The sequence below is a fragment of the Pavona decussata genome, unplaced genomic scaffold (assembly GCF_977016875.1).
Source record: "Pavona decussata unplaced genomic scaffold, jaPavDecu1.1 SCAFFOLD_87, whole genome shotgun sequence".
NCBI classification, from domain to species: Eukaryota; Metazoa; Cnidaria; class Anthozoa; order Scleractinia; family Agariciidae; genus Pavona; species Pavona decussata.
The window spans coordinates 4,353,830-4,378,207 of record NW_028145504.1 but is presented as its reverse complement, the minus strand read 5'-3'; the positions used below and the strand labels follow the sequence as shown (position 1 = coordinate 4,378,207).

General features: G+C 39.7%; 1 protein-coding gene and 1 pseudogene across 3 annotated transcripts; one reads left to right on the top strand and one right to left on the bottom strand.

The window, feature by feature from the left end:
- Positions 1-4,355: 4,355 nt before the first annotated feature.
- Positions 4,356-8,062, top strand: LOC146474898 (transcription factor Sox-7-like; annotated as a pseudogene).
- Positions 8,063-19,036: 10,974 nt separating this feature from the next.
- LOC146474897 (adenosine receptor A3-like) lies at positions 19,037-23,800 on the bottom strand. Of its 3 annotated transcripts, none has more exons than XM_085116282.1 (2): positions 23,492-23,800; positions 19,037-20,391 (listed from the first exon to the last, which is right to left on the bottom strand). In XM_085116282.1, exon 2 carries the CDS (start codon positions 20,154-20,156, stop codon positions 19,098-19,100), a length of 1,059 nt encoding a protein of 352 aa, XP_084972408.1. In that variant the 5' UTR covers positions 20,157-20,391; positions 23,492-23,800; the 3' UTR covers positions 19,037-19,097. The 3 variants fall into 3 exon arrangements, with proteins under 3 accessions (XP_084972408.1, XP_084972407.1, XP_084972409.1); XM_085116281.1 differs by having other exon boundaries at positions 23,527-23,800; XM_085116283.1 differs by lacking the exon at positions 23,492-23,800 and adding an exon at positions 22,695-22,918.
- Between the last annotated feature and the right edge of the window lie 578 nt (positions 23,801-24,378).

Here is a 24,378-nt window from a genome sequence, read left to right as displayed (position 1 = left end):
TCACAACTTCAGAGCATTGTTTCATCCAAAATCATTGAATTGCAAATCACTACAGCGCAGCACACAATCCAGCTTTCATTTTTAGTGAACAAAAATACCAACCCAGTGGCCTGAACGTTGAAGTATGAAGGCACTCTTTTGTTAGTCTTGCTTTAGACTTTTAGAGCAGGATGATTTATGGGCGTTGAAAACGTGGCAATTAGAATGTTAAAATCGGATACACAGACTTTAAATTAGCACCATCTCGTACAGAGCCTTGTACACGTTAAATTTTGCTAATTCTCAGAGTCATTAATTATTCAATTTGGTCAGGTGCACGTATCTTGCTACCCAATGAACTACTGATCAAGGCGCGTCCGATTAGTTTAAAAACTGATCAAGACACTTGGGCCCAGTTGTTCAAAGCCCGATTAAGCTAATCCTGAATTAATGTGAACTTTGATTTTAATTTAATTACTAATCAATAAAGGTTTTTCCAAAAGATTTTTGTCCCTCAGTTTTGACGTAGACTTTCCTAAACCTTTAGCTTGAAATTAGCCTTCTAAACCATTTTAAATGAGCGAGATGAAAACCCAGATGAACTTTTAATCTTGTTTTACAAAATCGGCTTTCGAACAACCGGGCCTTAAATTTTAGTCAACGTTATTGCAAATGAACAACATACCAATTCCCGCCTAACTCGTTTAAGACAGCAACATACGATTCAGTAATATGATGCCATAAACAGTCTTGGGAGGATATCTTTCCCCGGACTTTTTAGCTACCAACATCACGAATTTAGACAACCAATAGTCCAGCGACAGAGCATACATCTCAATAATATCTGCTCTCACATCTTCAGCCTTGTACAACTCGTAGTCCTTGAAAAGGCCACCGCAATCTAAAACCGGAATTTAACCTCTCTTAATTTCTGCCATTCGGCAAAAATGCTCACATCACAGCCCACTTATTTTTATATTAAGTCGAAGCTAGAACGGCCTCATTCACCAAATCGTTTTATTGGGAAGAGGATTTGGGAACGCAAAATCGTGCTAATCTGGACACGAGTTCTATCATGCGTGGCGTTACGTAATTTTTCTAAAGCATTCTACCCTTAAAACTCACCAACATATGAATTACTCATTTCATTAACTAATTACCAAATAACAGACAAACGATCTCACATTATCCACGCCTTTTGACGCACTCTTGTTATTAAATAGTTCTACCAAATTTCCACTCTTTGTAATACCACGAAATACAACAAAAGATAATCACATTGCATTCAAGTTTGTGAAGCCATATCAAAAACTTGTGTTTCATCAAGGGTTCCAAACACCTCGAAACAAGGAAAGGGCTCCGCCTTCGGCGTCGTTCTTTCATCTGTTCTCAGTGTTTCAAACCCCTGATGAAACATTGATGAAACACTCGCACCCGTGTTTGATCTATTACATCAATGGTTCTTTTAGAACTCACAACTAAAAGAATCTACATGCAATAGTTTAAGGAAGCGGATTGCTCAAGAAAGGAAGGAATGAGAAAGAGTTTAGAGTGTATAAACGGAAGGATTCCATTCACGTACAGACCTTTGACCACTGGAGGAAAAAGGTTAATGCTTTCTCGATTCAAGAAATGTATTGTTAATCTTTAAAATTTTTGCGAAATAAACAGTACGTTCTTCCGTAGCTAATTCCCTCAGGCGTACACTCACTTGGTTATTTTTCTGTCAGGCAGAAATACTTCTGATCTCAGTCATTTTTTGTGATGACTTGATGAATTGTCATGATTGCAATTTTTACAGTCCGTCGAGTTTTTAGTTGGCCGGAGGCAAAATTGTTTATTGGTTAAGTAAATGATTATAAAAATAACTCAAACACTGCTTGCATTGATAGCTAAAGATGGTACATTTTTAATTTAAGGGTGTGAGGGTATTCTTGGCAGTAACCCTAACCGCAAGACTCAATTTCTTCACACATTTTAGTCACTTGGAATGTAATTGAAGCCTTGGAAAAACTGGCAAAGATTGCAGTAAAATCTACAGATAACTACAGAGACAACAATCAATACACTTTACTTTCAGTGGTAGCTCGCCTAAAAATCCGACGGTGTTCGGGGAGGGGGAGGCATCCTTATATAAGTTATATGTGCCGTCATAAGCGGGGACGATGAATTTTGAGCCGTTTTGGTTTGAAAATGGGATAAGATTTGAACTATACATTTTGGTCCGAAAACCGGTATTGATTTTACAGACCTGGGGCCCGTTTCTCGAAAGTCCCGGTAACTTACCGGGCCCGATAAGCATATTTTAATGGTTTTTTTTTTGCCGATTACACAGTGATTACAGACATGGTTCTTGGCCAATGGTTTTATAGAATTATTAGATTTAAAAATCCAGTATTCAAAGCTAACAAAAATTGACTTCTGTAAGAAACATTTATCACCAAAGACACTTACCGGCCCGGTAAGTTACCGGGACTTTCGAGAAACGGGCCCCAGGCCCCCAGTTGTTCATAAGCGGATAACTTTTTTCACGCGATAAGTCTCTATCCAGCGAAGCAAATGTACTCCAATCAATGCTTTTGGCAAGTTTTCCACACAATCCCATTCTTAAATTTGACATATGCTTCTACTCTATTCACAAATTATAGGACTGTCGGGAAATCTTGCACACATTTTATCTGCCGGATAGCAAACTATCCAGTGGATAAAATTATCCGCTCTTTGAATAACTGGGGCCAGGTGTTCAAAGAGTGGATAAATTTATCCAGTGGATAAAATGTATTGGTTCAGTGGAGTTTAACAATTATTCCACGAGCGCGCGTTGGATATGAGATGATACATAGCCAACGAATCATCTCATATCCAACAAGCGCAAGTGGAATAACTATTTTATTAAAAACAATCAAGAAATATTGCCAGATCTTACTGATTTCGCTGTGATAGAACAACCAGCAAACAATTTAATGGTCGCCATTTCTCGGCCATGGTATAATGACTCATATACCATGGCCGCTAAGCAAATCAAATCCCTCGAATTGCATTATATCATGATTCAGTTTTTAATAATACATTTTATCCACTGGATTGAGTTGGGACTGAGTTATCAGTTCTTTGAACGACCGGGGCTAGGTCTGAGAAGGGGCACGGACTTTAGCAACTCACTCTGAAAACGAGTATTGAAAAAATTACATCTTTTGGTCTGCAATAGGGTCAGGGTTTGGAAGGCCCACCGGCACAACCCTACAAAAAGTCCGAGGAGACCTGCCCCCTCCCCTCCCCCCAGTAACAGGGTACACATTCGATTAGAAATTCTAAGTTGGAATCGACGGGACAGAAATGTGATGCTTAAGTTGCTGCAGTGTTACCGACCCAGGAGCATAAAAACTGTGTTTATCGCTAATAGGACACATGTACTGTCTGAGCCTGTGTCTGTAAGCCGGATAATTTCACCGGCAACACCTAAAATTTGTTTCAATATGTTGAGGCTCTTGACTGAACAAACGCCGTTTTTGGACCACATAAAGAGCGAATGAGGTGTACGCTCCTGGTCACAAGCATTTATGACCGAATGTTCAATTTTCCGAGCCAGCTTAATTAATATTATTATGGTGTATTACGTAAGTGAAATATGTGAAAAACATGGTCTCTCCTTTATTAATTATGGTTCATTAACTTCCGATAACAAAAAAAAAAACGGAATGAATAGAATACTGTTTATTGGGAAACCACAGATTGTTTATTTATCGTTTTCTGTTTTCTAAAATAAAGTTTGGGTTTCGAGTTTTGGGCCGTACATCGGCCACCCAAAATTCCGAGCAGTCCCACAACGCGCCTAACAATTAATAACGAAGATTGAAGAGCTCTCATGGCATTGAGATGAATCAGCTACAATATTATAGCAGTAAATAAGGATCCCGGGAACTCATGTACCACCCGCTAGTGACTGGAGTGACGATTAAAAAATGAATACCGACGCCAGTAATTAAAGCCACACAAGACAGGAGCTAAATAGGAGGAATTAGGCAGTTTCCTTGTTTACATAGGACTAACCCTCTTCATTTAGTTTCCTTAGTTATTAAACCCACTCGGATCCTATATCAAATTGAAAGGTGCATTCTCTTCAGGCTAGCCTGGCCATTGTTGTTCCACTTGAGCAATAGCACTCCCAATTTTTGGCAATTTCCAAATGAAAGTAATTCTTTTTCGAGTAAACTAAACCTTCTCCTAAAAGAATGTAATTCTTTATAATCTGAGTTAACCGAAAAACCTTTCAGAAAACAAACGAGCTTCCGTTTATCCTGACTGAACAAAAAACTTTCCAAAAGGAAATCAGTCTGTCTGTAAACCTAAGAAAACTAAAAGCTTAAAAAAACAAACAAAAAGGGTATGATTTTTCATAACGTATTTCAGACTAGGGGTCGATTCTCGAAAGTCCCGGATATGAACTAAAGGTTTCCATTTTTTTGTCCATTTCCATTTTGATTGATAGAAAGCATTTTCTCTTCTTGATGGTTACGTTTTCTGCATACTTATCTAATGCGCTCTATAAGATTATAAATACTTTTACAGTTAGCCGTCTATATAAAGGTTAAATCTCCGTTGATCGAGGAACATTTCGGCATAGTTTTCGGTTCCAATAATTAAGTTACAGGGACTTTTGAGAAGCGGCGCCCTGTCCCCTTGCTGTTTCCGCTTTTAAGGCTAAACTAAAAAACGGCAAAAATTGTTTAGTAAACACAGCACACTCTACCAAAATCTGATCGAGCCTTAACTGTAGACCAAAACAGAATAAAAACAACAATATTCTGTGTAGCTGCACATACGTTCAGGAGTCACCCTCAACTCATTTGAGATGGACATTGCACCTGTCTGGTGCTCATAAGGCTGTTAGAGCGTTGTGATGAAGAAGGCCCAAGGAATTCACCGTTCCAAGTGCGTTGGGCAGATTATTCCTAAGTGAATTTCTCCGTTATAACAAAAGCTACGGTTTGAGTAGTCTGTTCTTGGCTTTGGTAGAACCAATTTTTGCGTAGCGTCGCGAGGAACACAAGAAGTAATTCTTGAAGTAACCATATTACGGAGATGAATTTGGGGGAACCTGCATCTTCTAACAGATAAGGTGTCCGAGCGAAGCGAGTTAAGAAGATACCTTGTGGTCGTGTCGGTCACCGATAACATTAAAAAAAGTTTTATGCCTTGCAATAACTAGTGATAGACTGGATCGCCGGCAGATGGTGAAGTGTTGACAGGCTTCACCGTGCAAGGATCTCTTTTCCTTAATCTCTTATCCAGTTCGCCCGTTTATCGATAATCGTTTACATTTAGTAGTCTTTTCGCTTTCTTTACACCAATTTTGATCCACTTCGTAAAGGGCGACAACGCACTTTCAAGAGGCATTGAATTCGTTTTCGATGAGAAGGTGATATTCACTTTGCGTTCACTCCTACAAATCTGTCAGCTGTGTTGAAAGCGGTTAATTCTTTGATGGCAGATTACTCTTCTGTTTAGGAGCTTATAAACTGGCACTGGTAAGTAAGTAAGCAAGATCCTTTATTTAACCACAATGAGAATAAAAGCATTGCATGCTTGAGGGGTCGTGTGTACCCTTGGGCTTCATACGTTTATTTCGTCCCTTTGATAGACTTCTTGTTTTTCAAGATTATAGAATCCTCACTGATATGTGCCCCTGTTGTCGCAAAGTATTTTGTATCAAATCACTGATAACCCAAGTGCAGCAGATTTTCTCGACAAACAGATAACCAAAATGGAAAAAATAAGATTTTATCATCGTAAATGTTGTTATGGTACCAACTACGAAACCTTTGGCCCGAAATTGTCTCTCTGAGAAATCCTTGAAAAAAGACGTTCAAAAGAACGCTTTAAGACAAGCCATTGCCGTTGCTCCATGAGTTATTTTATCGGGTTTCCCACATAATTTATTAGATGTGACTATCAGAAAGGACGGCCAATGCAGCGAGACAAAACCAACAGATACCTTGCACCAGTCAGGGTCACATCGGTCAAGTGGATATCGAAATATATCGCCATGATATCTAAGAGGACACTTTCTTTCAGTCACACTGCTGTCCAAAAAATGGGCAAAAAAGGGCAATCCAGTGATGTTTCATCACGTTTAAAGCTGATGTTAAGATTGGAGAGTTTGTTTGTCCAGCAGACAAGAAGTTGGCTACATATATTCCCTTAGATAACGATTGCGTGTCTAGCCCAACTAACCCGAACCAGGCTGGCATTCCAGCTGACTGCAGCCGCTTAGCCGAACTCGTCAGAAAGTTCTGCTGAACGTTTTTCAAGAGTTACACTAAAATCCACTTTACACCCACTTTGGCTTTTAAAAGGGTCAAGATTTTAAGTCAAACGAAAGAAGGGATTTAGCACTCGAAAATTTACCCAAACAACTTCCGTGCGACAAGGAGAAGGCAATGTTGAAATTACATTTCCTGTTGACAGTGGTAGACAGGAAAAAGATGTAATCCTCGGTTTCCTATTTAAGGGTCACGCGAAAAAAAATTCGGCAATAAGAAACACATGGTGGATCGAAGTGCGCGATAATTATAAATAATCAAAATCCCTCAGTTGTTTGCGTTTATTGATTTTCAATAGGTTGAGCGATTGGGCATGCTTTGGAGGGGCAATTGACTAATTGTCCAATTTTGCCAAACACGTTGAACATCGCCTCAGAACAAAAACCCTAAATTCCCGCTATGGGAGATAATGGTAAAATGTCAAAGTAACAGTAAGACCTCTTCAACATCTCGTGCCTGTCTTACCCCCTACTAAACGCCGCGCCACGAAACCGTACCCTACCCTATATATATGGACGGTCTTCTTACACCGAGCATACTAGTCGAATTTAGAGCAAGCTCTATGTTCGCAGCTGCAGAGACACGTTGAAAGTTCATCGCGGTTTCAGTTGAGGAGTAAAAATGTGGAACAGCGACTTTGCACCAAATTGGCCTGGAATGGTTCAGCCACAGATACTTCATGAAAGCTACATCGAAGACGATGATGACTCACACGTCAAAAGGCCGATGAATTCGTTTATGATATGGGCGAAGATTATGAGAAGAAAGTTTGCTGAGGAGAACCCGAAACTTCACAATGCGGAAATAAGCAAGCTCTTGGGCAAGGCTTGGAATGAACTCACGACTAAGGAGAAACGTCCGTTCGTCGAGAAAGCTGAAAGGCTACGGATTCGCCACATGAAAGAACATCCGAATTATCGTTACACACCTAAGAGACGCTCACAGGAGAGACGACCCGGGCAGCGAACCAACTCAACTTACATCAACCCGACGTTCATCAGCAGCATTTCCAATGTTGTGATGAGTAGTCAGGTATTTGGATTGCCTGCTACCCCAGATCCGAGTAGCCCTAAGGAGAGACAATTCTCCCCATCCCAGTACATGGATCACGGTGGGCAATGTTATTCTACAGGAAATGAGAACTGGAACTTCAACAGGTTTAGAGAAACGTTTAGCAATCAACACGATTATAACACTTACCCTCCGACAAGACTGGAAAAGGAGTACAGCAGATCTCACTTTGTTGGACCAGCTGTGCCCGATAGTTTACAATTCAAAGGTGGCCAATGCTTTCCATCAGATCGGAACAATAGTCTTACGGATCACATAGATAGCAGATCTGGCCCCAGCACAGAGCATGTGTTTTTGCCAGAAAATGGACGAAAAGATGTGGTTCTTTCACCTTGCTCTTATCAATACGGACAAGGGAAATCATCTGAAGCTGATTATTATCGTAATGTACCTCGGTCGTCAATTGTCAAGAGTGTTCATCCCACAGGAAATGATGAATCTGCCTTGAACGACGAACGACATCCGCGCAAGATTGTCAGCAGAACTAGACTGAGCTCTTGTAGATTTGCACAGCCGCAAGCTGCAGAAAATGACGGCGTAGAAAGCGAAGATTGTTCTGAACGAATAAGGGGAAGTTCAGGGAACATGTTTGAAAACTTCACCGAACTGCTATGCGATGATTTGGACGAACTGAGTATGTACCTCGCTTAGGCATATTGAATCGTCTAAGAATTCCCTTATTTAAAATTCAACAACCATGAATTTTGCATTATATTTTCCAATACAGTGTTCCAATAGCTCTTTCTCGAAGTTATGTAAGCTTAAATAGTAAATCATAGTGAGACATTTGGGTTTCATCGTGACCCTTGTAAGTTTAAAGACCACATAAAATGACGGAACCAAGATTGAATCTAGCACAGAGAAGGTCAGTTGTCTAAACGATATTCAGTATTACCGGGATCGAACTTGTTAGATGCTAGGAAACGATACAAAATTTTAAGCTTGTAAAATAGGGAGAGTATTAGTTTCACTCTGTTTTATGGCCGGATTAAATTTTTTGGTAGAAAGCCAGGTCGGTTAACGAGTTTAAAATGAGTTTTCGTCATGCCCCTCTGAAACACTTTTTGTTGAAGACAAAATATTAGTAGGGTGCATAGAATGCTATTATGATCACGCGCGGAGCAGCTTGAAAATTTGTGAACAACGCTATCGCAGACCGTCGATGAAGGGTTATTATCCGTAAATTTCTTTGCATATTAAAAATGTCGTTTATGATGTGACGAAAAGTGCACGAATCGGTTTTGTGTTGAAGTTTAATAATAAGGCGTCGAAAAAAGCTTTTGTTTATCTCTTGCAGCTAATAGCTTTCTTATAGCAAGGGTGTATTGTGTAAATGGTTATAATGAAGCAACAAAAACAAAGGCAAAACACATCGTTTTCGTGCACAGTGTTTTTTAATTGCATCTTCTGATTGTTTTGTAAAGTACTTATAGTGTAAATGATATTAAACCTGACAGCTTGCTCTGGACTCGATGCATTGGCTCATGAATATTCCCATCAGTCAGAATTTATTCAACACGCTGACTGACCCGCAATAAAGGCCATGGATTTTTTTTCAACCGTTACTAAATTCAGTCACCAGCGTTTGGATCATTCATGACCGAGGTAAATGGCCCATTTTGTTCTTTGTTTGCCTCGTATCAATTTTCTTATTTCTTTCGAGCAAAAAGCGGGGTCACCCGCCAAGAAATATTTGTGGGAATCCAATCAAATTACTGCGTAGGAGGCCGTGACGAAATGTTTTTGAGGTAAATACGCCAAATTACCGCGGATATTTTGACCGGAAAATAAGAAAATTATCTTCGCAGTTATGAGAGCAATTTATGCGACTGCACAGAACCTGAAAATCAGTTGACGGTGATAAATTTCTTTGTTTCATCCAGTATCATAAAATTTTCTTTATATCCTCGTGATCACATGTTACTAGTTCAGATAACAATGAGACTTGCAGGGAAAAGTCCGGGGAAAATTCGTGCAGATGCTAGAAGTCATACTATTTTAGGCGATTATGTCAAACGAAAACTGGTCTTGAAATGGAATGATCTTTATAATTAAATTGTCCTTTGAAATGACCGAAAAGGATGAAAAATGCTAGATGGGTTAGCTTGGGTTGTCAGAAAACTAGAGAATACAAAAATTTGTTTGTGTTACTCTCGTGTCGACTCGACAGAAGCAGAAAGTTTGAGTCAAGTTGTGCTTTAAAAGGCACACAAATCTTATCATTTGTTGTGTAGCCAATTGTTCATTATCGCACAAACACACATACGAACCTTATTTCAGATGTTTACTCGAATCTGAATTTTTGCTACACAGAAAAACAGCTCGAAAAAAAAAGATTGTATTGACACAACATTTTGTGGATTTGCTCTCCTGTTTTTTATTCTAATTCCCTCTTTTTTCAAAACTTCTTAGTATTTCTCAATACACTTAAGGCTTACGAATTACGAGCACTGCTCGAATGTTTGGAGGGCAGAATTGAACGGTTTCGGAAAATTGCCAGTAACATGGTCAAGGAGCCCATTTAGTATAAATTTCTTACAAAATACCAGTTCTGATGGGCATTTTGCCATTTGTGCTCTCTTGAAAGGGCCCGAATGGCTCTTGATATTCTACTGTTGCCTCTAAAACTGAGTGAGATGTCGGAGATGGTACATTAAGTTGCTAAGTTAGAATTTTTTTTTTACCTGTTCAAGAGAAGGTATCAAACTCAAACATTTGTGTGTTTTTCACACTTCATCCAAGATTCATCGAGTTCTTCCCAGTCATAGCTATGTACACTGACTTGTTTCTTGCTTTGATTTTTTTTATGTAAACCTTGAAAGGTAGGGGTATACGAATGGTCCATCGAAGCTCGGACGAGGTTCGAAAAAAATTAATCGAGTCTCGAATTCTCGCATTTTAAAGTTAGCATCTGTTAATAGCACGACTAGAGTTTGAACCATACTGAAGTCTCGAATTTTGAATATTTGAGTCTCGAAATCTTGCAAACTGTCGAGCAAGAAAAGAAAGGTTCTAGTCTATTTTTGTCAGCAGTGATGAACAACGAACGCATGCATGAAAAATGACCACCTTCTTTCTTGGTGCTATCGACTTGAAAATTATCCAGCACTCAGAAGCTCTTAGAGTCTTCTTGGGCTCGCATTTATTTTAGGTGAAGTCTAGAGCACGAAAATTATGGAAACAATGAAGTCCTGGTCTCGGATTTTAAAACAAGGGCTCAGTTCACAATCTCGCAGTCTCGGATTTCCGTGAAAGGTGTAACTCAAAAAGACATCTCTTTCGTGGAATCCCCTGATGTCAACCTTTCGTAAAAATGCTGTTGGTTAAACGATGCTTCGGGGTCCAATGAGCCACTTTTAGTCCTTTTACCCCACGTTGCTTGTAATGAGTAGAAAATACCTGTTTTGTGGTGCGTCATGTCCGCTAAATAGAGGGATTATTTACGATTATAAGCGATCAATTTCAAGACCTTTATCACTCTCCACTATATTAAGTGTCCCGGTGTTAAGTACAGTACCACTTCATTCATTTTTCTTGAAGTGTAATGTGTATATCCGTTTGATTTCACTTCAGTATTGAGTCAGTATTGACTGATTTATCCATCCTCCCCCAGGCAAAATTCCGGGAGCAAATATTTCACTTTTTACCACAGGAAATGTCAGTCTGGATTAAACCATCACCCGAGTTCTTGACCAAAGGCGATATATTTTAAATGATAAAACCATTTGTACAAGTATTTGGAAAGTAATATTAAAACAGCGCTCCTTTGTCTTTGATCATAGCTCTCCAATTAACACCATGCTGAAACACGGTGTACTTTGTTTCTGCTTTGTTTGATTCAGTCTTTGCTCTCTGAAGATTAACTACATATATTTTTCAGTTTTTTTACGCACCTACATGTGGAAGTGATCATAACAAAACATTTTGGGTGAACGACACCCAAATTAAAGTCTTAAATTTGCCTTTGGACTATTCATTTAGACCTTTTCAGCTCGTTCTAGATTTTTCCTGGTTATTAATACGCGTCTTCGTAAGTTGCTTGCACCGCAACAAGATAAACAAATAAATTAAGCTCTCCATGCGACGGACTGATATCAATTTCCAGCCAAAATGACGCCGGAGAAAAAATGAGGAAGGCCAATATGGAATGGCATTTTGTTTTGTTTTTTCTGAAGTTTCACTAAATTTTCCTATTTTCGCTCACTGTAAATGAATCGCGAAAAAAACCCTGAATAACCCACAGAAACTGCACAGAAGAAGATTGAGGTCACTATTGTATCCTCTACAATATTGTAGGGTGGTAACCTATGTACATCGCATTTCCTCAAAAATAATCTTTTTTTGGTCATATCTGGGAAATGTTTGGCAATGAATGAATAGCTTTTGTACTGGACATTTAGTTCTTGTCCCTGTTATTGTAAGGGTACCGATGAATATCGCGAAACTACTAGGGAAGTGGTCAAAACTACTATACCTACTCATACTGGAACAGGGCCCACCAAACCACAAAACAGATGGTGGTTTCTGCCTACACCCTTACCCCCACCCCCCTTTCTCAACCTCAAAAGCTGGTGTCTTTATCGCATAGCCACCCTTCTATCCGGCAGTAAGATGCGGCAATGAGATTCAAACTTCACTTTTTTTCTTGTTTATCTAGCAACTGACTGACTCTTGCTCAGTTAATATTTCTCTGTCAACTCAAATTTTAAAACTAATAAAATGTCGGTAATGTTCATGAGACAGGTGGTGTCTTCGATAACCCCCTTACCCCAGACAAGGTAGGTCCTCTTCAAACACTGTCTTGTTATAACCAGTTTCCCTTAACCGGCAGCCAGCCAATCAGTTGCACTGTTCAGTGAAGGCTCGATTACCAGCTGCTGATCGGGAAATGAACCCGCTCTCACTCCCGAGAAAATCGAGCCTGGAACCAGTATCGACTTGCATATTCCTCCACTGCTCTCGATATATTTCGTTTGGGTTGGGAGAATTTGTGTAAACATCAAGACGTTTTGTCTTGCTGATCATTTTTTGTATGTTTGATCTAGTAGTCTTGTTGTTGGGAGACGTTTGATGTTGATCACTACACCATTACGGTAAATTGTTTCCACGTCCTTACATGTATTTCCAATGACTCAACCTTCGGCAAGCTTGATAAAGTGAGTTCATTAGTAACATGATAACTTTCTTCTAGATCGTTGTTCGCTGTTGGCAATTTCCCACCCAAGATTAATTTTGCAACTTAAGCATTTTTTTAATTACAAACATCCGGCTAAGTTTGCCCGGGTCGTACTCTTTACCCCTTTGTTTTTCGCCAATGTTCTTTATCCCCCAAATGCCCAAAATACCTAGATACGTGTATTGGAAATTAACAGGAATTTCAAAGCGGTCGAGTTATTTTCTTTTAAACGTTCATTTCCGGTTATTTCTAATATTTATACCATGAATTCTTTTGTAAGAGAAACTTAAAATTTAAATAGCAGTGTTCTTCGTTTAGCGTATGTTAACGACTGAATGCATCGTTTATGATACTTAATTCTTACTCTACTTATTAGAATTGCCTTTTTCAGCCGATAATGGTTCTTTTTAGTGTCATGGGACGAATACCCTGCGAGCCCTTCGATCTTCCTAGATATGGGACGAAATGCAGCGGAAATGGTCCCTTTGGAATCATCAACGTAAACATTCTTACCATAAAGTGGAATACAATACCTCCGCGTTTGCATTAATTTCCTTCCTTTGGAAATTAAGCCTTTTCGTTGAGTTTATTGCCTTTGTCTCAAACCAAATTTCTCAGTAAATTCGCGTTGATTGAGGTGGTCTTAATTTCAAATACCTTAATTGTACAAGCGTTAATTTCCATAAAAAAATTAACGAGGTACCTTGTTTTCTCATTTTGCAAAATAATTGAACTGAAAAAAGCAAGACCACATGGAAGAAATGCTTAGGAGCTTGAGTATTTGAATAGGCCATTTTACAGTTGTGTACTTAGTGACCTGGCCTTGGATTGGAAGCGAGGCTGGGTCACTCCCCAGCCACTTAGCACACAACTATAAAATGGGCTATTATAATACAACAATTTTTACAGCATAGTATAATAAACAGCACCACAATAAATTACTGCTGAAGAGTTTTCATCAGATCGATGGTCACACTTCACAGAACAGAAGCACTCCTGAGATTCCTACGATTATCGAATCATGATGTACGTGACGTGACGTGCAATTGGACGAATTGGGTCACGTGAACCATGTTCGACAACGCCTGGGAAATTTGCGTTTCAGAGCGTCTCGTACATACAGCCACCTCAAGTATGGGTTGAAATGGTGAAACGTTTGCCTGGTTGACATCAAAGGCGCCGTTTAGTTGATTCATCTCTCGAAAGGTAGGTCCTCTTCAAACACTGTCTTGTTATAACTAGTTTTCTTTAACCGGCAGCCAGCCAATCAGTTCCCGGCACTAGTCAGAGAAGGCTCGATTACCAACCGCTGATCGGGAAATGAACCCGCTCTCACTCCCGAGAAAATCGAGCCTGGAACCAGTATCGACTTGCATATTCCTCCACTGCTCTCGATATATTTCGTTTGGGTTGGGAGAATTTGTGTAAACATCAAGACGTTTTGTCTTGCTGATCATTTCTTGTATGTTTGATCTAGTAGTCATGTTGTTAGGAGACGTTTGATGCTGATCACTACACCATTACGGTAAATTGTTTCCACGTCCTTACATGTATTTCCAATGACTCAACCTTCGGCAAGCTTGATAAAGTGAGTTCATTAGTAACATGATAACTTTCTTCTAGATCGTTGTTCGCTGTTGGCAATTTCCCACCCAAGATAAATTTTGCAACTTAAGCATTTTTTAATTACAAACATCCGGCTAAGTTTGCCCGGGTCGCACTCTTTACCCCTTTGTTTTTTGCCAATGTTCTTTATCCCCCAAATGCCCAAAATACCTAGATACGTGTATTGGAAATTAACAGGAATTTCAAAGCGGTCGAGTTATTTTCTTTTAAACGTTCATTTCCGGTTATTTCTAATATTTATACCATGAATTCTTTTGTAAGAAAAACTTAAAATTTAAATAGCAGTGTTCTTCGTTTAGCGTATGTTAACGACTGAACGCATCGTTTAGGATACTTAATCCTTACTCTACTTATTAGAATTGTCTTTTTCAGCCGATAATGGTTCTTTTTAGTGTCATGGGACGAATACCCTGCGAGCCCTTCGATCTTCCTAGATATGGGACGAAATGCAGCGGAAATGGTCGCTTTGGAATCATCAACGTAAACATTCTTACCATAAAGTGGAATACAATACCTCCGCGTTTGCATTAATTTCCTTCCTTTGGAAATTAAGCCTTTTCGTTGAGTTTATTGCCTTTGTCTCAAACCAAATTTCTCAGTAAATTCGCGTTGATTGAGGTGGTCTTAATTTCAAATACCTTAATTGTACAAGCGTTAATTTCCATAAAAAAATTAACGAAGTACCTTGTTTTCTCATTTTGCAAAATAATTGAACTGAAAAAAGCAAGACCACATGGAAGAAATGCTTAAGAGCTTGAGTATTTGAATAGGCCATTTTACAGTTGTGTACTTAGTGACCTGGCCTTGGATTGGAAGCGAGGCTGGGTCACTCCCCAGCCACTAAGCACACAACTATAATTAACAATTAGATTATGAGCTCGAGATTTCTATCGCGTGATAGTTGATGAGGGCGAAGCCCGAATCAACTATCACGCATAGAAATCGAGAGCGAATAATCTAATTGTTTTAGTATAAATCTACTAGTCGTTCAAAACTAAACAAGTAAATAATCTATTTCCTCATCGCAGACACTTCGAAAACGCGAAGAAGCGGGCGCCATTTTGTTGAAAATCGCTACTCGCTATCTATCACAGAATAGATAGCGAGTAGCGTAGCCAATCAGAGAACGGCATTCGTGATAGAACACTAGTAGATTTATACTAAAAGGGGCTATTATAATACAACAATTTTTACAACAAAGTATAATAAACAGCACCACAATAAATTACTGCTGAAGAGTTTTCATCAGATCGATGGTCACACTTCACAGGACAGAAGCACTCCTGAGATTCCTACGATTATCGAATCATGATGTACGTGACGTGACGTGACGTGACGTGCGATTGGACAAATTGGGTCACGTGAACCATGTTCGACAACGCCTAGGAAATTTGCGTTTCAGAGCGTCTCGTACATACAGCCACCTCAAGTATGGGTTGAAATGGTGAAACGTTTGCCTGGTTGGCATCAAAGGCGCCGTTTAGTTGATTCGTCTCTCGAAAGATTTATAACAATTTCCTATCTTTAAACGATAAGAATTAAGGAGAGAACATTAAATTGCCCCGGCCCGGTAAGACTCTGGCGTACACGTACGAAAGGGTCTGCATGGCGTTAACTGATAGCTGAGAGTTGGCCAAAATTTTAAACTGTCAGCAGAAAAAAGGCAGTTTTTATAACTGATAGCTGAGAAACGTTGAGAAGTCTGTTAGTTGAGATGGCTAAACTTTGGCTGAGTATAGTGCAAATTTTACTTGCAAATAACTTGTTAAGATTTCAGATTTCAGAGTTCAGATTTCAGATTTTTTTGAATGGAGAATAAGTTGCTAATGAAGATGGCTTGGGGCTCATCAAAAGTAGTAGCAAGGTCGTCAGTCGATGAAAGAAGTGTCCGCCGTAAAGCCTCGAAAGAGACTGGAATCACTCGCCGAAGTTCTTCGGAAATCTTCGGATGATACTCGACACTGTTCGGCTAATGATACTGATACAGACTGAAAAAAACATGTGAGAGGTAAAAGTTAACTAAGGTCAGGAATTCATGCAGTTATTAACTGATAGCTGAGAATCCAGCCCCCTCCCCCTCCCCACCCTGCAGACCCACGTGCTATGCAAGCTTACTGAAGCATTTTCGGAAAAAACCTTGTTAGCACTTGCGAGATGGGCACAAGCATAGAATAAACCGTGTTTGAATTAGCGGGAGAGATAAGTTTATCCAAAGGATAGTGAATGCTGTGGTGAATTTCGTCGAATCTGTATGCATCCAAAAAGTCATGATCTTGTCGGAATGGTTCAGAATTGATCATTGGATTTATAGGAAAAATACAATAAAATCTGCAATTCCACAGCGACAAACCGATGAGTTTGATTTGTTTTTTTTCAAACAAATATATTTCAGTTATTCTAGCCTTTGCTGTTTATTCTATCAAGCTTGTCACCTCCGCCGTTGGGATCAGTCTTCCGTCAGTATTTTATAGGAAAACTTCCGGTGCAAGGTAATAGCTTATTCAAACGGTAAGAAGTGGTAGAAAAACATCACTGCCGTGAGCCTGTGACCCGATTGAAAAATTTAGGCTTTTGAGGAAACATTAACAAACAAATCCGTACAAGAAACATCACCAAGAAATTATGCTTTTCCGACAATTTTTTTTAACATTAATATACCGAAAATTTAGAACACAGAACACTTAAAAGTCCGAACCTTCGTAAATGTTCCCACCCATATTTCCCTCCTCTCTGAGTTAATCAACAAGCTAATAAGATTATTTGTTAGGATTACAGTAACGGTAAATTTTCCTCCGTCAATTCAAACATTGTTTTGTCGAGTAAAACAACAAGTTCGCTCACAGGTGGTCTAAATCATAGTAACTGAAGATTCGAACAGGATCGCCACTCGGTGATGTTTTAACAAAGATTTTCCATCGATTGTCCAAAAACTCGTCAAAAGCCCATCTTTTTTCATTTTGCTTGCCCTCGATACAAGTCCTCGTCTATAATTCGTCAGGTTTTCGTCGAGAAAGATTCGAGGTTTTTCCCCCCTCACTCGATGGAATAACCGGGAAACACATCCGACACTTGAACATTCCTTAACTTAACTCTTTCCTTATATAAACTCGTTTTAACCTTGTGGCTAATAAATTTGACAATAACTGGACTCGAATTATTGCCACGTCGTTTGAGTTTGTGTGTTATCTCAATGTCACTCGGATTAACATTAACATTCAACGAGGTTGCCAATTTTAATACTACCTCTTCCGTCGTTGAATAGCAATCTTCTGGTTCCCATGAATTTCTAGGCTATTTTTCCTGGTATACTGCTCCAAATCATCGAGCGCCGTGTACAGATTGTCCGTCTCTTCCACTTGCTTCTGGAGTTTATCTTTAGCTTGTTGAAGTTCGGTCTTCAGAGTTTCATTAGTTTTTTAAAATCTTTTCCAAAGATGTTTTTAAGACGCTGACTTTTCTTTCTTTTGACTGAAGGGACAATTTTAACTGTTTTTGGTCCTCTCTCAAAGTAGAGTTTTCTTTTAAGATGCTTGTGACAGACTTTTGAAGGTCCGCTAACATGTCACGTATTTCATAAAGCGTTGGTTCTTCCTCCGAAGCTGCATGATCAAATTCTTTACGGTCCGCCATGTTATTGATATCTTCTTCGTGAGCGTTTGGTTTGTTATTTGGCCGTTTAGCGACGTTCGTCTCTTCCTCTGTCGAACCGCGGTCTCCACGTTTGTTTTTCTTGCGAGTCATATGCCCATTTACCAAAGATTTTTCACCGAAAGAGAGGAGGGAAGACGCTACTCAAAATTCACGTCCGCTCCACACGAGCTCCACGCATGACTCTCAAAGAATGAATTTAAGAAAAATTAGCCCGCAGGACAAACGACGGTACATTCTTGAACCACACTGCACTTTTGCACAATCGATGCACTTCTCATATAAATGATAGCCCCGTTGTCACACGAACTCTACAAATTGAAATTCCTTTAAGATATAACCAAAGTTAGCTTTTCCCCTTTACCCGGACGGACTACCATGGCAATTTGAGCACTATCTGGCACTTACTAATAAATGGAAGGGTTAAGCAACCCTCCGGTGCGCTTTTCAAATGTTTTCAAAATTTGCAACAATTTCGTTCCTTTCCTGTGCAGGTAAGCAGTTTCTAGTCTCGGATAAAGTGTTTTATGTATTACGTGTTCCAGCGGATACCAGTTCTGAGTTGGTCAGGGATTGGGTATTGATTCGAAAAGGCCAGGTCAGAAAATGTTTCAGTGTTTGAAGTTTACGATAAATTTCTACAAAAGATCATGTCGACTTTCTGTTTTGTCAACTTTCTTATAACACGAAACACTCGTTTTTAGTCACATACGCAGACGCCACACTGTTGGTAATCATGAGGAAGGGTTTCCTGCGCGATCCCAAAAAGAACTGAAAGCACTAGTTAAAGAAGAAAGAAGACAACTTGTTTTTATTACTAAAGCATCTAAAAGGAATGATCATACCGCGGAGCTCTATAGTGTCACCAGTACCACACGCATGCGCACAGCCATATCATCCAGGCAGTGGCAGCCATGGACAACTGTTTCGGCCATATTATGCCTCATCAGCATGGTATAGCCATCGGGCACCTCAACGACTCGAAAGCCGAGTTACACTTACCCTTTGTTGCCATGGCAAATATTTTATATTCCCGTTGTAGATACAATCTACCTAGTATGCTTTACCTTGTTCTTCAATCTTCGACGATTCCACAGACTTTAAGCTTCTTATCTTCTATAAAGGTTGATTGATTGATTGATTGATTGATTGATTGATTGATTGATTGACATTCAGCTAATCAGTCTAAGCATGAAAAAGGAAAGTGGCTGTCTTCTTCCCTAGAAGCGATGAGTTAAGTAAGTAAGCAGTAAGTATGCCCAAGGAAAATGAGGCTAGACACTCGTTATATAGCTTTGTGGCAATTGATCTTCAAACCTACTCATACCAGCACCACAATCAGAAGTACATCTATACGTTCTTATGGTTGAAAAGTTGACTCTTTCTACCCTTCTCCTGTGATTTCCAGATACAGTTAATCTGTTAGGTGATCGCTGCATTTCACAGCGTTCTACAGCTGACGATTTAGAGAAGATGGCAACTATCGCTTTACGGAAGGTGGGCATTCTCCAAGCATACAAAAACTGGTTCACTGCGCAGTTCACCAAAGTCAGCAGAAACTGAAGATCACGTAACCAGTGGACAAGGGTGCAGTTGCACTCTTTGCTGCAGAAATTCACAATATAAATCATAACGCACGATGGTATTAAACATAAAACGAAAAACGTTATGATTAACTGAAAAGCCTTTGTAAGTTTCTTTTCCATGTTAATTGCTTTTGTAGCGAAGTGACCTTGCTGAAATGAACTCCATCGGGAGATTTGCGCTCTGAGTTTGTGATAGATGCGACAATACGAAAATGTCACTATCACGAACGTGGCGATAACAGCAGTGTTGGCAAATATGAACGCCAGTAGGTAAAATCCAGTGATAAAGTAGATGCATGGTAGTGACAGCGATAAAAGCCATATCACCCCGGAGATATAAACCACGGATCGAGGGGAAAGCTTTCTTCTGATGGATACTACAGTGAGATATCTGTCCAGAGTTAGAGCTGAAAGACTGAGAAGCGAGGCTGTACACGAGATAAAATATGACAGATGAACAACCCATATTGTTTCCATGACGCCATAGTCGAGAGCCTCGCGGATGTGCCAAACGACAAAGGCAGGTTCGGTTAAGATTCCAACGATAGCGTCGCTCAAAGCCAGTTGGAGAATGAAGTAGTTGAATGAAGTTGATAACTCGTGGAAAGGATCCTTTATGATGGCAATGCAGATCAGAATGTTACCAGGCACAGTAACGAGGCACAACACCATGGAAACAACTGACGTTGTCACTGAGACGGAAAATGGCGCATGCACACCTTCGCATAAATCTTTCACGAAAATCATCTTCTTAGTGGTATCATCCCGTAACTTGATATTGTGCGCCTTTTAGAGATATAGCAAGCGTGTATAGCTCACAAACGATCCACTGAAATATATCTTTTCAGATTTATAGAGTCGTACAAGAGACCTCCCTTGAGTCGTGTTAACGTTTAATGGTTCTTGGAAGATCGTTTCTTTTACCTAATTCGTTGTTGTTGGCTTGGTAAATCTTTGAATTCTACAGAGTTTTCATCGGTGTCTATAAGCAGAATAACTTATGTTAGTTTTTTTTCTAACAAATTAAATAGCAATTAACACATGGATGGACACATTTGTGTTTTACAAACATTACCGAATGATCATTTCTGAAAAGTACCCAAGAGAACCAAAGTAGAACCGACGCCTGATAATGTCCTCATAATATGCATTTACTGAACAATAACGACAACAGCAGCAGTATAGGCCTTATCACGATTTTCGACGCCATTTTGACGAGTAGGCAAACACGCTTGAAATAACAGTGTTTGTATGGAAATCCGATGTCAAATAATTTTCAAAAAACAGCGCTTCTGAAAAATTCATGAATTGGAAAGTTTTGGCACTAGGAAAAGGATTTTAAGAAAAAAAATTAGAGGGATGTAGCTGTGCCAGAAAGCGTCCAGTCGAGTTTTGAACTTTCCATACATTTGTCTGTAAGCGAACCAGCCGTGAACTGCTACTAAAAATAGTTCGCGGGAAAAAAATACAGACAAATGTATGGAAAGTTCAAAACACGACTGGACGCTTTCTGGCACAGCTACATCCCTCCAATTTTTTTCTTAAAATCCTTTTCCTAGTGCCAAAAGTTTCCAATTCATGAATTTTTTAAAGAAGCGATGTTTTATGAAAATTATTTGATATCGGATTTCCATACAAACACTGTTATTTCAAGCGTGTTTGCCTACTCGTCAAAAGGGAACTTAAGCACCGGACGTTTTCGGGGCGACGGCGACGGCGACGTCTACAAACGAGCCAGTCTGGGTAAGAGGGCGCCGTCGTTCCCGCCAAAATTCAACCTTAAGCAAAGAGGTGTTTTTGCGACGGCAACCCTTTCGAAAACTGCCTTGAAAGCTTGCGAAAACCTCTGTGAAAAATGTCTTTTCGTGAACCAAGAGAGATGCTGTTACTAGCATATGATGGTAAAATAATTTCTGATGAAGAATTCTTGGTCTTGTGGAAGAGCTGCCGTTCTAAGAACCCAGATTTTCCGCACAGTTCGCACGCAAGATTTGATCTTGAAGACATCAACGAAACCGAATTTTTGGCAGAGTTCAGAGTCTTATCGAGCCTGTTCAATCTTCTCTGGGTTGACTCCCAGAATTTGTCACGGTCTGGACTGCCTTTCTTGAACTGAAACAATTCGCTAGCAATCATTTCACGCAACAGGAGAATGTCGTGGTCATATGATTCCATTACAGGTTGTTTTTTGATAGCCATCTCCACGCTAGAGGCTTAAAAGTTCAAAAAATGACTGCAAATACTTGATAAGCGCCCGTACAAGCGCCAAAACGATAGAATAATATTTTAAGCATCGATAAGTACAAAAAATTGAGGGCAAAATGATATAAAGGAACGAAAATCATAAAGGCGAAACTCACGTTTTACAAGCGACGTCAAAATAAGCAAAACAAAGTCGGCGCCGAGTCGCGACGGCTGACCATGTCGGCGGGAAACGTGAATCGGAAGTAAATTTGAGTTCCGGTTGCCGTCGCCCCGTAGAAAACGTCTGGTGCTTAAGTTCCCTATTCGTCGAAAACCGTGATAAGGCCTATTCTCACTGTAAAAATAATCACTAAATCAGCCGTGCGGTATTTTTTACCTGTTTAAAACACCCTCTGTGAATAGTTCATTACCGTGCGACCCTCTAGGGATCCCGGTTGCCTATTTAAGTAAATTATTCTGGTTCTTTTTGCGTCTTTTGCCAAGTTACGCCCTCTGGCTCGGCTAGCAGTATATTTTTACCCACCCTCCCCCCCTTCGGCGACGTTTTACTTTGTTTTCCTTACTGTCTTACGACTTCCTGCCTAGGCTAAATTTTGCCTCCCGTGGCTTAAAAAGTCGATCGATCCGCTAAGATAGTGAGTGGTTGTTTTGGCGGTGAGAATGGTAAACCAGCATGATTACGATCATCAACATCCACAACAAAAACACAGCAGCAAAGTCAAATAAATCAAAGTCGAAGACAGCAGTTGCAAAAACGTGCTCTCAATAAGGTGTGCATATCTATGGTACCCACTTGACATGTCGCCTATTTTAAACCCTTTTTGAGCTCCGATTTCGAAATTAGAAAAAAAAAATGGTAAATTCCATGAGCCAAGAATATTTCGACATCGCAGGAAAGTATTCCTTGATTTTCTATTAATTCAGCTTAACATGGTCGCAATCCTCAACTTCCGCTTAACCGAAGTAGTTCTACTGATCTCCACCGATCAAAATAATTTAACGTTTTCGGTCATTTGTTGTACTTGTCTCTGCTGATTATGCCTTTCTTGATAACGTTACAATCGACAAGTCTCTACTTACTGATTCCTCTATAAATTGGTTCTTTCGTTTCCAGGCTTTTTGAGAGTTACAAGCGCCCAAACCAGCATGGCTCAACTTGTAGCACTATCAGTCCAAAACGTCTTTGCGTCAACATGTTGATGAACGGATCATTTCTAAAACAATCGTTTAATTTTATGGGCGATATTGCATCCTAGCAGACAATGTACTGATAATTACTCTTGAGATTATATCATGCTTCACTGAACGACTAAATATGCATAAAAAGAACCACCAACTGACAGTTCCGTTTCTCGCAGTCGCTTTTCATCTGTGGTACTGAATAAAGAAAAGTTGATGTACACCTGGACAGGTGCCAAACACACGTGAAGTTCGAAACCAACAGACGAAAAGGTTCGTTCCATTCCTGAGTGAAATTTCAATTCAGTACGTTTTGTGCCCTGCTTTTTTTTTAATTTTGATCTTTCTTCGGATCAATGAAATCCTAATAAACCACGAAGAATAAGCTATTGCGCAGTTATTTTCTTCGATGCTATTAGCCTATTAGTTTTTCGATTGAGGCTGGAAATTTCGTATAGTGTCAAGCATGCGAGTTCGAACGGCTTGGCGCTAAGCTCGCTTAAGATTACTATAAACAAGAAGAGGGCATTCACGTATTCGGTAACCAGTGCAGATTAGAAACTTGTGCACCAAAATTTATTACATAAAGTTTGAAAGGTTTCAGTCTCTTCTTGAGAATTTCTCACCACAAACTTTATCCGATAACCATCGAGAATTTAAACATAAACAATTACGAGAAATCGAATTACAATACTTACTGAATTATTTATCTACCCTGTCAGACATGGTTTACCTGCAAATCGTAGAAACTGGTAATCAGCTAGCTAGGATTCCTTGAAGTCACGTTTCAAATCTCACCAGACAGTAAACAATGTTGCTCTCAACCAGGATCCCCTTTAGGGTATTCATCAGTTCTGTGTACGTTTGTCGGAATAATTTTTCAGTCGGGCTCTAGTACATTCCGTCGGCTTAACAGTCTTTCAACCGTTACCAAGTACAGAGCAGAGACGAGCGGAGATTGTTGTGTCACGTTGAATTGAGTATGTCTGTTATGTCTTTCTCCCACAGGACTACTGAGCTTGTTTTCAGCACAGGTTACCCAAGCGCACGATGAGATCACTGCTCAAGTTTAGTTATGGCCTGCTATACTCAATACTGAATAGGTTAACCCATACAGCTCATTAGCCGGTTCCATGCTATGCATGTATCATCATACTGTGAAAAATATATATATTAGAGTTTGTTATGGAAGTATGGAAGTTCAAATTATTAATTATTTGGAAATGGGCTCCTGTTTGGAGTCATTCCATTTGCAAAGGAGGTTGTTGCCAATCGTTAAGAAATTGGGGAGAAACTTTTCATCAAGAACATGAAACATTTTCGAATTTCTCGTAGCCTGATCGATAATTGAACCGCAACGGTTCAAATCTTCAGGTTAAAATAATGAAAATAAAACAAGGTGCCTGCTACACTGGCATTACGCGTGATGCTGGGGCTGATTCATTTATTCCAACTGTATGCTTCGCCGATTGATAAATCTTTCCTTGCTAATGGAATAGTTTGAGTCACGACGATCGCGTTACGTTGTTTCCCTTGTGTAACGCTACTAAGTTTCAAGGGAAATTGCGGGAATTCCATTGCGATA

What these genes read in the sequence shown, in the direction of transcription:
- LOC146474897 (XM_085116282.1), bottom strand. Translation starts at nt 20,156, where the DNA reads ATGATTTTCGTGAAAGATTTATGCGAAGGTGTGCATGCGCCATTTTCC.